The following is a 12,477-nucleotide window of genomic DNA, read 5'->3' as shown; positions in this document are numbered from 1 at the left end:
TTTTTTTTTTGAGGTAGGGAATCGCGAATCGAATTCGATTCTTGACGCACTAACCTAGTCATCTAAGCCTCAGTTTATTGGAGTCATCCAATTATATGACGTTCAAGGCCTGTTGTAACTCTGCTCGCCGTATAGCTTGCTGATGTGTTATAGCCGCCATAACTCACATTATTCCATTAATCGACAAAATTCGGAGAATTTTTAAGCGGCAGGACTTCTAAACGATGAAAAAAAAATCATTTAATGCCTCGTTAATTACTACAGGCAAACATTCATAAGTTGTATAACTGAAATTTAGATGGATTACTTGTCGACAGACGATAATAAAAATCGGTACAAAACTCGTTCATTAGATTTATTGGCAAGATGTATTAAATATTCAAATATGTATAAATATTGGGACAACCCCGTAGCAAACACAAGATTACTGTTCGATGTTTTGTTATTGGTTTTCGTTTTGTTTAACACTCCGAAGGCTTGCAAACAATACATTTATATTCTACCACCAATTAAGTATTGTGTGTTTATTGGCGGACTTCGGAATCCGGTAGACTTTGCTTTGTTTTATTAGACTTAGTACTTTTGTATTTACAAACTTACGGTGAAACGTCGAAAAGGCGAGAAAATTAATACCCTTGTTCTGTTTTTGATAAAACAAAATTTACAATATTGATGTTTATATTAATAAATTCATTTTATCGGAGATTACCATCTATCGAAAACATATTAAACAATGGAAAAGTAGGCGTTAGCTCTTTTAGTCATTATCAGTGTTAGCTGGATGCCATTCTGATATATGCGAGCAATTCGGTTAATTATCATGGCGTAAACTAAAGTAGGCAAAAAAAAAAACCCCCAAAAAACAAAACAAAACAAAAAAACCAACTTAACATCGTTAACTCGTAATAAACCATAACATTGCATGCTGGGCGATATTAAAGTTAGTTTTTACTTCATTCTAATGTTTCTATATCAAGGATAATTTCCTTGAGAAATATTTTGATTATAAAAAAAGGTATCGAGCGACATTTGAAGGTTAGATAAGATAAAAATCTAGATTTTTGGCAATCAACATGTTTTGTGTGTTGTACTCTCGTCGATATGCTTTAACAAAAGCTGTCAATTTGCGTGCCGTGTAAACATGTCGGGTACGCCGTAATTAAATTTTACATTATTTTCTCCCGACTTCTGAAAAGTTCACGATCAATATTCAATTATTATAGCTCTGCTTCTGATATTTACAAAGTCATCAGAAAACATCACTTCGATTGAAGATGAAAAATACATTGTGTTTACCGATTTCCGTAGGTTTATTGAACAAAATACATTTTCCGTGTAGGAGTAAGTCGGCGTAAACCGTATTATCCGATGTAAAAGAACTTTTAAGATGTACGATTACCTCTCGAAAGAAGTAATTGTTCTATTACTCTTTTAAAGTACATGTAAATATAAAAGTAGTGTTACTTTCAGGCGTAAATTTGAATAAGCGCGATCACTTCCCTCCATCAGTGTGTTTATATCTGCATTCCCGTTGAGCGACTTCGTAAAAACAACTACTTCTGAATATACATGTATCGATTAAATTGAAGTATTTATTTATTATTATCAATTTTGATTTTGATTTGCCTTTTAATTTTGTGCTTTATCGGTACTTAATCTTTAAGGCGTTTTTTTTTTCACTTTAATTTAACACATTTACGCAATACATGTACCAACAAACTATTCAAAAACTTAACGCACGTGTTTACAACTACGTACAACTACATACATGACGTGTACTCCCTTTTTTATAGACCAAACAAAACATGGGTTGCAGTTCTATATTAGATTTTAATTTATAGCATTAATTGCTTCTTCTTTTTATAAAAGCACTACCAATCTGCCTGCTCACAGTTATTCCCCTTGAGATATTGTGCAAACTGCACATTGCTCTAAAACCATAATGTACTTTGTTATGCAATCGTTATTCAGATTTTTGTTTCATTCCCATTATAATCATAATGGTATCGAGATCACGCGCAGTAGATCTTTTGTGGATTTATTGCAGGTTTCTAATTTGATTCTCTTGCACTCTGGTTTTTTTATTTTATATGCAGCCCTAAACTTTCAATCATGATGGATAATGCAATACCGTATTTTGATTTAAAACTCAAGATGTGAGTGATCATTGTAACCATTGTCATAGCAACGGGTATTTGTTAAACCGCGCTGTTGTTTTGGGCGGATTTTTGTTTAGAATGTCGTTGATTAATTATCACGGACGTTAAGGTACAATACCCCCATCTATATGAAAAGATAAATCTCTTAGGCAAAAACATTATATTTACACGCGATTACTACTTGTATTTGGTTTTTTAAAAAGCAGTTTGTTGTTTTCATACAGCAATAACTGAACATATGGTTAAAATCAATAAGTCAGCTGTATATTTTCAACGGTTAATTGTCGAACATTTGAGCAAGTTTCTCTATTTATGAAACAGATGTGTACTGGTGCATGTTCTGAACTTTATCTTGTATTAAATTGTAATTTTAAAATTCAAGAAATAATAAACTAGTGGTTTTTTTTTCTAATTTCAGCCCCTCATGAAGAATGATTCTTCAAAATCCCAAAGTGCCGATGACGTCAACAATTCCTTATGGAAAGGAATGAGGAACATTGCGTTCACGTTAATGGAAAATGCGTCTCAAGACGCAGAGACAATGGAAGCGTCGTCATCAATTGACGTCACAGAGGGCGTCGATTGTAAACTGGGACGCCTACAAATAGGATTAAGCTATGACTTTCAGTCTTTGACCTTGACTTTAAAAGTGATACAGGCCACTGGTCTGGTGGCCAAAGACTTCACGGGTACAAGTGACCCATATGTGAAAATTCTACTTTTGCCTGATAAGAGACACAAACTTGTGACTAAAGTGAAAAAGAAAAATCTCAATCCGCGGTGGAATGAAAGCTTTTTGTTCGAAGGTTTGTATTAGAACGAAAAAATAATTTATTTTAACACAGCGAGGTCGAAACATCCGGGTTTTTAAATAAACTTACAATTCGTTTTCTTGTTCTCTCCATCTATCTTTGACATGACTGTAAACTTTTGAAAAATATCACATGTTGCTATCATAATGACTTTATATTTTAACATCATACAGAATGTATCTCAAGCCCAAAAATTTAACTGAACGACGAATGTTCATATGAAATGTATGTACCAGTAATCAGTGTACAACCATTCAAAATAGCTAGTACAACAATGACATATGCAATGACAATTTCAATCCTATCTTGACAGGTTGGCCTCACAATAAGTTATTAGAGAAGACGATATACCTACAAGTGATTGATTACGATCGGTTCAGTCGGGACGACCCGATCGGGGAGACCTACATACCACTGAACGAGGTGGACCTGTCCCAGTCGCCAATCATGTGGCGCTACTTACAACCGTGCAAAGACAGCAGGGTGAGGTCTCTAGGAGGTCTTAAGTGAATTGGTGATCTGGAGTTTATCATGCTCTTTGTGTATTTAATAGATTTAGAACTATCTTAACAAGAGCTTGGACTTTGGGTAGATTTGTCAAACATCAATATGACGTAAATCTGTCTATTTCATTGCTGGCCATTCAGCCATGGCTCTTTATAATAAACACGATTCGTCTGGCTTTTAAGTTAAGATTACTCAATCGATGTATATTTAGCTTGAAATCAGCGTCATTTTGAAGTTGTTTTGACACAAGAAATGAATAGTTACATCCTACAGAAAGTCCAAGGTCCTGTTAAGCTGGCTCTTTATGAATACTATTACAGATGTAACTTTTCTTCGAATGAAAGACAAGACAAATGAAAACGTTCATATGACTAGAATATGTTGCCATTAAAACAATTAGAACTCTTTATGTTAAGATAAAACGGTTTCAGTCGTTTTTGTAATTTTAACTCAATGTGCTTTTCAAAATAATGTGAATCTTAATTTCAAAGGAGATTTTTTATTCATGGACATGATTTCTTCTTCATTTTTCTGATTATTTGGTTCTCTTATATACCGGTAATTAAATGCTATATAATCTGATGGATTGTTTGAACACATACAGGGTAAACTGGGGGAGATTCTACTGTCATTAAGCTACCAGCCCGCCGTGGGGAGACTGAACATCATCGTCATGAAATGCAAAGATCTCAAAGCCAAAGACATCACCGGAGCCTCAGGTAATCAGCACTTCCGGTCATATTCAAACAGAGGCTCAAATCCAGAAATTTATTTTAAAAAATTTTTGTTGAGAGGAATATTGCAGTAATGCTCAAATAATTTGAAACTTAAGCATTCTTAATATCATGGTTTAAAACGTTTCTAATTAACAATCTACGAGCAAAACCCAACACTTGAAGTCAGTAGTAAAATATCTTGTATATTGAATCTGCTGTGCAACAGTTGATATATTTTGATAATTTAAGACAACAGTTTAGATAATCTCGACACCATTCCTTACTCCCTCTAAACACACACAGTCTCCATAAAGATACCTGTGGACAAGATCTTTGGATTACCGGGGGTTCATCGCTCTAGTCATTCTGTAAAAGTTAATCTATAATTGATGTCCGTCTCCGAGAGGACACCTTATAAACCCTTTTAGTGCACACTACAGGACCCATGTACAAACGGTGCGATCCTTGGTGCATCGTTTTGACTGTCTGACCTTATATTAGGAAGATCATTGAACGCACAGCTTTGTTAATGACGGTATTGATGTAATTTACTGTGCAAATTGCTCTTTTTTATATAAAAAGGTCACCTTTGTACATTTTTTAGACTCTGTGAAGGATAAACTGATATACCTGGACTCACTAAGAATTATAGATTTAATTCCAATTTTAATCATTCATAAAATGAATATTTATCAAATGTTACATAGATAATGTGTTTCCATCAGTGAATAACATTTCTTTTTTCCGTGTATTTCATCAGAGTCAAGACGGTGTACATTTTGACTTTAATCCAAGTTTGCTCTTTATCCTGGAGCCTTAACGTATATATACATACCGTAATTCAGAAACACGGTGATAATGATTCGACAAATCTGTAACGTACATTCCTCTTGTCCCATGACATATAGTGTTTCAACACTTTGCTGCCTATACATGTATACTACTCACTGCATTAATGATGAGAAATGTTTGGTTCTGAATTCCAGTCTTACATTTGCTAAGAGATCCATACAAACACTCGACATCAGGTAGTTTCTGTCAGAGCGGAAATGCAATTAATGGAATCGAAAATACTTTTGCTTTGTTAAGTTTTGGAAGCAGGTCTTCTACGTTTTCTTGCGGGGAACATTCTGTTTCGGGTTTTCTGTTGATTTACTGGCTCACACTTTTCTTAAGTTAAACAAGCTATTGCCTATCCAATGTAACAACAAACCTATATACATGTTGATGTTAACTTTTTTTTTACATGAGTAGATATATCCCACAATGATTGCATTAAGTTGATTGTAGGTGTGTTATAGGAACATTTTTTTCTCTGAGAAATAGAAAATTGAAATACAATTCATCCCATTTTTATTCAAGTACAGACTTTTCCAGTCCATTTCCTGCTTAATATTTTTTTTTCGTTTATTCTTGCCATATATCCTAATTGTTGACCTGCCTTTTTAGATTCCTTTGAAACTTAAATTTTATCTAAAATTATATTCAATTTTGGTGAAGACATTGTTATTTTAACAATAGATCTTGAACTGTTTTCCGACGTTAAAACCTACCATTTGTCATTCTTGCGATATGAAATATAATTCAAAGTTTGCCATATCAATTTTTGCATGGGAACTTATCTACATATTGTATCATTACTTGAAAAGTATCTTGTCTTATTTCCAGATCCCTACGTTAAAATGTGGCTAAAGTTTGGCGCCACTAGAATGGAGAAGAAGAAGACGTCGATAAAAATGCGAACTCTGAACCCTGTGTATAACGAGTCGTTCTTTTTCGAGATTCCGTGGGACAAAATTCGGGAGGCTGCAATAGAAGTGATAGTAATGGACTTCGATAAAGTGGGCAGGAACGAAATGATCGGCAAAATCATTCTAAGCAGCAAGAGTGGGCCGCTAGAAACAAGACACTGGAATGACATGATCACCAAACCTCGCCAACAGGTGGCGCAGTGGCATTTGCTTAAAGACTGATTACATTCCGGAAGTAGCCATTATTGTTAATTTCAATTCTTTTTTTTTTTGTAAAGTGCGATGTCTCTAAAAAAAGACAGCTCTTGTGCACTTTGTTAAAAATAATATTTATAAGATGATTTATTAGTGAATCTCATAAATATTTTTACAATTGGATTACGTAAACGATTTAAAATTATTCTATATAAGTGTGTTTCCACTTTATATACATGTATGTAAAATAAAAAAAAAATAGATAAATGTTCCAATGGATTTACTTTCACACAATAACTAAAAGAGTTTGATTGATTGGTATACATATTAAAAAGTTTTTATGTGTATTCCATGTTTTTACACTTATCAAAGTTATCTCATCTGCGTTTATGTTACTTAAGAGTCCATGATGCGAAAAATGATCTTCATAAAAGAAGAAATAAACGTTGCTTGGAGACATTGTCTTAGTTATGTGTAAACTTAACTCTTTTTTCTGTTTAAAGTAATTCCCGGGTATCTCTACGTCATAAATAGTTATAAATGTCAAAACCGATATTGATACGGAATATTGTTCCGGATTGACATGTTTCGGTTCGAATTTTACGCTGCAAGCTTAATATCCGGTGGTGCCAAATAATGGCGCGACATAACGGAAAGTTTTGCAAACTTACAAAGGCAGAGCGACTGAAAAGTTTAACGAAGGCTAGAGAAGCAAGGTGGAAAGAAAATCAAAGTTCTCAGCCAAGTTGTAGTGCCCCCATATCGGATATTCCATTTCCTTACGTCGACCATACCTACAACCAGTTGGATATTCAACCTGTCGTAAGTCAGCAAGAAGAAGTTAAAAGTGAAGACGTTGACGAACTTGGGTGGCGTTGTGGACGCCGAATTGTAGAGCTAGGTAAGAATCTCTAAACAATATGAAAAGGGTGACATAGCACATACAGGATATGTTTTTGAAATAAAGGAAATTCTCGAATCTAACAAATCTCAGCATGTGTACTGATTAACCAGAAGTTACTGATCCGTGAGCATATGCCTATATACATAAGGGAATTTATTATTGAAATAGAAAAATTTGTATTTGTATTTGCAATGTAGGAGTCCTTGCTGATGGGCTGAAAGCGTGCCAGTTATGTGGCCACCCTCTCCATCTGACAGATTGTGTAGGGGAAAAGAAGTTTGGGCTGGCTCACATTTTGATGGTCAAATGTCAGTATGTAGAATGTGGGCTTGTGAATGATGTACCCACAGGTAGCCGGCATAAAACAACCAACTGTGCAAGCGCATGGGATGTAAACACAAAACTAGCTGCAGGTAAGAATTCTTTAAATAATAAATTGGTTCAGGTATAATGAATTGTACAAATTTTTCATAGCATTGTTGAGCAAAAAATATTAAACCATATTAATTATTAATATTTTTTTGGGGGTACAGGTATGATAAATGGAGGATTTGGGGAGTCCCATGTTAATGGGTTTCTATCATCTCTTAACATTCCAACTATTACCCAGTCCACTTTGAAAAGCCGAGAAAGAGAAATAACACCTCACCTCCATAAGATGGCTGAGGACAGTTGCAATAAACATCTTACAGAAGAAATCAGCATGTAAGTAGTCTATCACTTCCATGTAGATATAATTGTGTGGTGTGTGTGCATATTATATATATATATACTTGCTCATTAAAAAGGTGGTTAAGCACTATTGAAATGACATAACCAGTTCCATAGTTTACTATTTTGATGATTTTAATTTTAGGAGTGATGGCAACCTCACAGCTGGATTTGATGGGGCCTGGCAAAAAAGGGGAACAGGTCGTGCATACAACAGTCTAACTGGTTAGCTCCTCTTTACATCAAAACCCTATTAAAGCGCTTGTTTAAATAAACAGGAAAAGAAAATGTCTGATTTATTTTGACAGGGCATGCATCCCTTATTGGTAACAAAACCAAGAAGTGTATTGGAATTTCGGTTATGGGGAAACGCTGTAGAATATGTGAACATGCAGAAAAGAAAGGTGTTCCTCCAAGGAATCATAACTGTTGTCGCAACTGGTCTGGGTCGGCCAAATCAATGGAGCCAGCAATGGCATGCGAGATGCTCCAGGGCATCAAAGACCAAGGGAACAGGGTAAATTTAATTATATAAGCAGATTTTTAGCCAAGTTTAAGCATGACAATTTTATTTTACGTAGGTAAGTGCAAGTTCTGCTAGTAAGAACATGTAATATTATTAAACAAAGTCGGTTAAAGAATAAACAATTTTTTAAATGAATTTTATCGCTAAAAGATTTTTAGAATATTATTAAATTATTCAGGCATATCGTTAGTTTTGAATTTCAAAGAAATGTATTTTTTGAATTTGTGTTTACTTGTAGGTGCAGACTTTGGTTATGGACAATGATTCGACGACCATAGCTAGGGTAAAGGCAACCGTTGACCCAGCGATAACAAAGAAGTCGGATAGCAACCATACACGCAAAGGGTTCACAGGCAGCCTTGTAGAACTTGGCAACACCTACAAAGTCTTGAAAAATAACAGAGTACGTTCACACATTGAACGCTGTTTCATGTACTGTGTGAAACAGAATTCAGGCAACTCTACAAAGCTTGCTGATGACTTAAATAAAATAGTCCCCCATTTATACGGTAAGTGTAAATATAAATTACCAGTACCATAAGCAGTACATGATTTATATAAAAAACAAATCAAAGAATATTTTAATACAATGTATATGTAAAATTGTGTATGTTTAAGGTGAGCACAGTGAATGTGGAACATGGTGTAAGAGTGACAAGACCAACTATAAGCCGAAGAATCTACCATATGGGAAGCCGCTCTCTGATCAGTCACTGCGAGTAGCTTTGGAAAGTCTGATGAACAAGTACACCCAGAAAGCTGATGAACTTGTAGATTTAGGATCAACCCAGAACAATGAAAATTTCAACCATATGGTTGCCTCCAAAGCGCCAAAACGTTTGTAAGTACTTAAGGTATTATTGTATTGAGAAAAATTTAATTGGAAATATATAATTTGGGAAGTTTTGTGTTATCTTTAAATTTTGTAATAAATGATGACAGATTTTATGGAGGTTCTGAGAGTCTTAAAACAAGGGTCTTTGCAACGGTTTGTCAAAAGAATGAGGGCTACAGTTATGTCTCAGAGGTAGAATAGATTGTTTGGAAACATTTTCCAGTTGTGTTTTTTGTTATTTTTAGTTATTTAGTTTTAAAATATGTTGTTTCTCTTTTGGTAAGAATTGTTTAATTTTGTATTTTTTTTTTAGTTTTTGTTCTTTTTGTTTTTCATTTTTTACAGGTTAACTAATCAGACAGAAAGTCATTTAGTGTTTAACTAATTTTTCCAGACATCAATACACCTTGAATTTTACTATATATCTTTGTATAACTAAAACCAAAGTGAAAATAGTCCAAGGGGACATCCATTTGAATGTCTATCTTGTTTTGATGTACAAATTTGACAAAGTTTGCATATTTTATTGAATATTCAATCTGTTATAATTTCAGCTGAATAGGCGATGTCAGCTGTCCCCTGGGAGGTTTACAGAAAAATGGACTTCAAAGTTAGCCAGGAAATTAAAAAGACAAAGATTGGCACAGGCTCAGAGAAGTGTTAAACGGCGCCGCCTGGAATTGAAAAATGAAAGATCAACAAAAGATGCTTCCCAGTCTGTATTAGAGGGTAATATTTTATATCCAATTGTAATAAGTTAATCTGAAAATATAAGTGTCTTGTTGTGAAAGTAATTTATTTGATTAACAATTTTATATTCAATTGTAATAAGTTAATCTGAAAATATAATTGTCTTCTTGTGAAAGTAATTTATTTGATAAAAAATGTAGGTGCAACATATAGTTCAAAGATTGGATTAGAGGAGTCGGTGGATTTGGAGGACATCAGCATGCCAAAGTCAGTGTGCCTGCAGAGAAGTCAGTTTATAGTTTTTGATCTGGAAACCACTGGACTAGGTATGTGTAATATGGACTTGTCATTTTTCCCTTGTCAATTTTGTAAAGGTTTCCTTCGATGAATTTTCTTAAATTTGAGGCCTTATCTTCACCTGTAGGCAGGACTTCAGATATCCTCCAGATTGCATGTGTTTGTGGAACAGAGAGCTTTAATGTATACATGAAACCAACATGCTGTAACATCAGTATTTCTGCATCTGAAGCAACAGGTTCGTATACAGAATTTATCGTGAGCAGAAATAATTTTGTGATTGTCCCTTACAAAGTATTTACTTATCATTTCTAAATGTTTTATTAAAACAGGTCTTACTTATATTGGAGGTGTTTTAAAACACAAAGGAAAAGCCGTAGAATCATTACAAGCATCTGACGGACTTCAAAGGTTTCTCCAGTTCCTTTCACAGTTTCCTGATTCCATTTTGCTCGGACATAATATCCAGAACTTTGACTTACCAGTTCTGATACACCAGCTGTCCAAATACAACCTTCTGAAAGCCTTTGAAACTGCAGTCACTGGATACCTTGATACTTTGAAGCTTTCAAGAAAAGCCTTCCCTAAAGCTGATGTTGGAAACTACAAGCAGCAGAATCTTGTTCAGAAGCTGATAGGAGAAACCTATGAAGCACACAATGCCATCGCAGATGTTTCTTCTCTTCAGAACCTGTTTAACCTCAAACTGAAATCCCACTGTGTTAGCGATGACATATTTCATTTGTCATATTACAGTTGTAAGGAATCTTTGGATCCACTTGTAAAAGGCAAAGTTATTTCTTCTGTTACATTGAAGAAACTTGTTAGCCTCTCGTTAACCATGGCAAAACTGCAGGTTATCCACCAGCGAGATCCCCAGAACGGGATTCACAATGTGTTTTGTGAGAACATACCAAACTCTAAGAAACCAAGAGTATCAAAATCAAAAGCTGTTATTAGCAAAGTTGTCCAGTATCTTTCAAATTTGTAATTTTGAATCTTAACACAAATCAGAAAGCTATTTATATAACGCCTATATTAGACCTTCGATTACATTACACATGATTGCACACCTAGTCCCCATGTCTGACATGCCATGTTTCATGTGTTGTCCAATTGTTAGGCAGATAATATGTTAAGGGTATTTATGTTCAGCTTTGATTATTTGAGCCCATGTTTTATGCTATTTTTACATGTGTCATCAAAACTGAGTTAATTAAAGTGAGTTCTGTAGTTAAAAATACCTTTACTTCTGTCGTCACACGAGGCATGTACGCACTATTTGACTTCATTATCATGTGTAACTTTCACATTAGCAATTTGATAGGTACATTAATATGTTAAATAATCTATTCTAATGCTGTATTTTACAGCTGTAATGAGAACTTTGAGCAGGTAAAGACTGTTTTGACATAAATATGCGATTTACTCATGTTTTTCTGTATGATGTTGTATAGGGTACCCAAAGTTTTTTGGGTGTGGCTCAAAATTTAATGTGATGATAGATAAGTTTTATTTGTTTAATGTGTTCAGTAGATGTCTGTCTTTCTTTTAGACATAATTTAAAATGTTTGGCTCAGAGGAAATTTTAAAAAAAATTGTTTTGAAAGTATTTTTTTGGTTCAGATTTGATGATTTTTTAAGGGGGGTATGTTGTATAAATAGTCAAAAAAGTTCTCTAACTGCATCTCATCCATAAAAATACACAATTTTTGTCATAAGGATATATTAGAGCATTATTCTGCAAACTATGGACAGTGGTTTTTAATTTATAAACTTTTTATACTTGAAAATGTAAAGGTATGCTTATAGCAGTGATTGAGGTACAACTGAATATATGGGGTATGCGTATATGATGGACTGTTACAGTAAAATTAATCTAATTATATCAACATTTTTTGTGTTTTTCTTTTTCATGAGATGTTTATTAGTTGATTAAAAGCAATTTTACTTGCATTTCTCAGATAAATTTAAAAGGCAGGAGCTACCTTAAATGGTTTTTATTGCATTTCATTAAAGTTCCAATAACTGCCCATGTGTTGAATGTCTCTGTCTCTCGTGGAGTTGTTACTTCTGTAAGTGTTCTTTTACATCAGTTGGTACTTCTTTTCTAACTTTTTAACCTGCCAACATTAAGGTTTGAAATTTTTTTAAATAATCAACACGGAAAATTTAGCAAGAAGGTATTTAGTTACATGCCATTAAGCATTATGAAAAGTTAAACTTTATTAATTTCGAATTTATTTAAAAAATCTTTTTCTCAAAATACCCAATGATAGAGTATCGCATAGAATGTACCTTACAAGAAATTGAGCGTCTTAGGTGTAGATTCGGCAGGAATCTGAGCGCACAGGGAGAGAAAACAAAATCATCA

The 12,477-nt window shown here is 34.1% G+C and overlaps 2 protein-coding genes across 9 annotated transcripts in view; both read left to right on the top strand.

Annotated features, from left to right (window-relative positions):
* The window catches only part of LOC105334956 (synaptotagmin-7), an 83,336-nt gene extending 76,743 nt beyond the window's left edge, over positions 1-6,593 (top strand). For all 8 annotated transcript variants that reach the window (XM_034479523.2, XM_011438597.4, XM_034479522.2 and 5 more), the window contains 4 exons: positions 2,578-2,965; positions 3,285-3,454; positions 4,083-4,197; positions 5,863-6,593. In XM_034479523.2, the coding sequence (XP_034335414.2) occupies positions 2,578-2,965; positions 3,285-3,454; positions 4,083-4,197; positions 5,863-6,167 (978 nt within the window). In that variant the 3' untranslated portion in view covers positions 6,168-6,593. The remainder of the gene's footprint in view (positions 1-2,577; positions 2,966-3,284; positions 3,455-4,082; positions 4,198-5,862) is intronic.
* A 37-nt stretch (positions 6,594-6,630) lies between these two features.
* LOC105318900 (uncharacterized) lies at positions 6,631-11,997 on the top strand. Its single transcript, XM_066070461.1, has 11 exons — positions 6,631-7,041; positions 7,242-7,457; positions 7,578-7,749; positions 7,901-7,980; positions 8,064-8,272; positions 8,520-8,790; positions 8,900-9,122; positions 9,671-9,845; positions 10,007-10,132; positions 10,231-10,341; positions 10,436-11,997. Exons 1-8 carry the CDS (start codon positions 6,777-6,779, stop codon positions 9,672-9,674), a joined length of 1,440 nt encoding a protein of 479 aa, XP_065926533.1. The 5' UTR covers positions 6,631-6,776; the 3' UTR covers positions 9,675-9,845; positions 10,007-10,132; positions 10,231-10,341; positions 10,436-11,997.
* The last annotated feature ends 480 nt before the right edge of the window (positions 11,998-12,477 follow it).

The sequence above is a fragment of the Magallana gigas genome, chromosome 9 (assembly GCF_963853765.1).
Source record: "Magallana gigas chromosome 9, xbMagGiga1.1, whole genome shotgun sequence".
Classification (NCBI taxonomy): Eukaryota; Metazoa; Mollusca; class Bivalvia; order Ostreida; family Ostreidae; genus Magallana; species Magallana gigas.
Note: the sequence above shows the minus strand (reverse complement) of the source record. Positions and strands in the feature narration are given on the sequence as shown.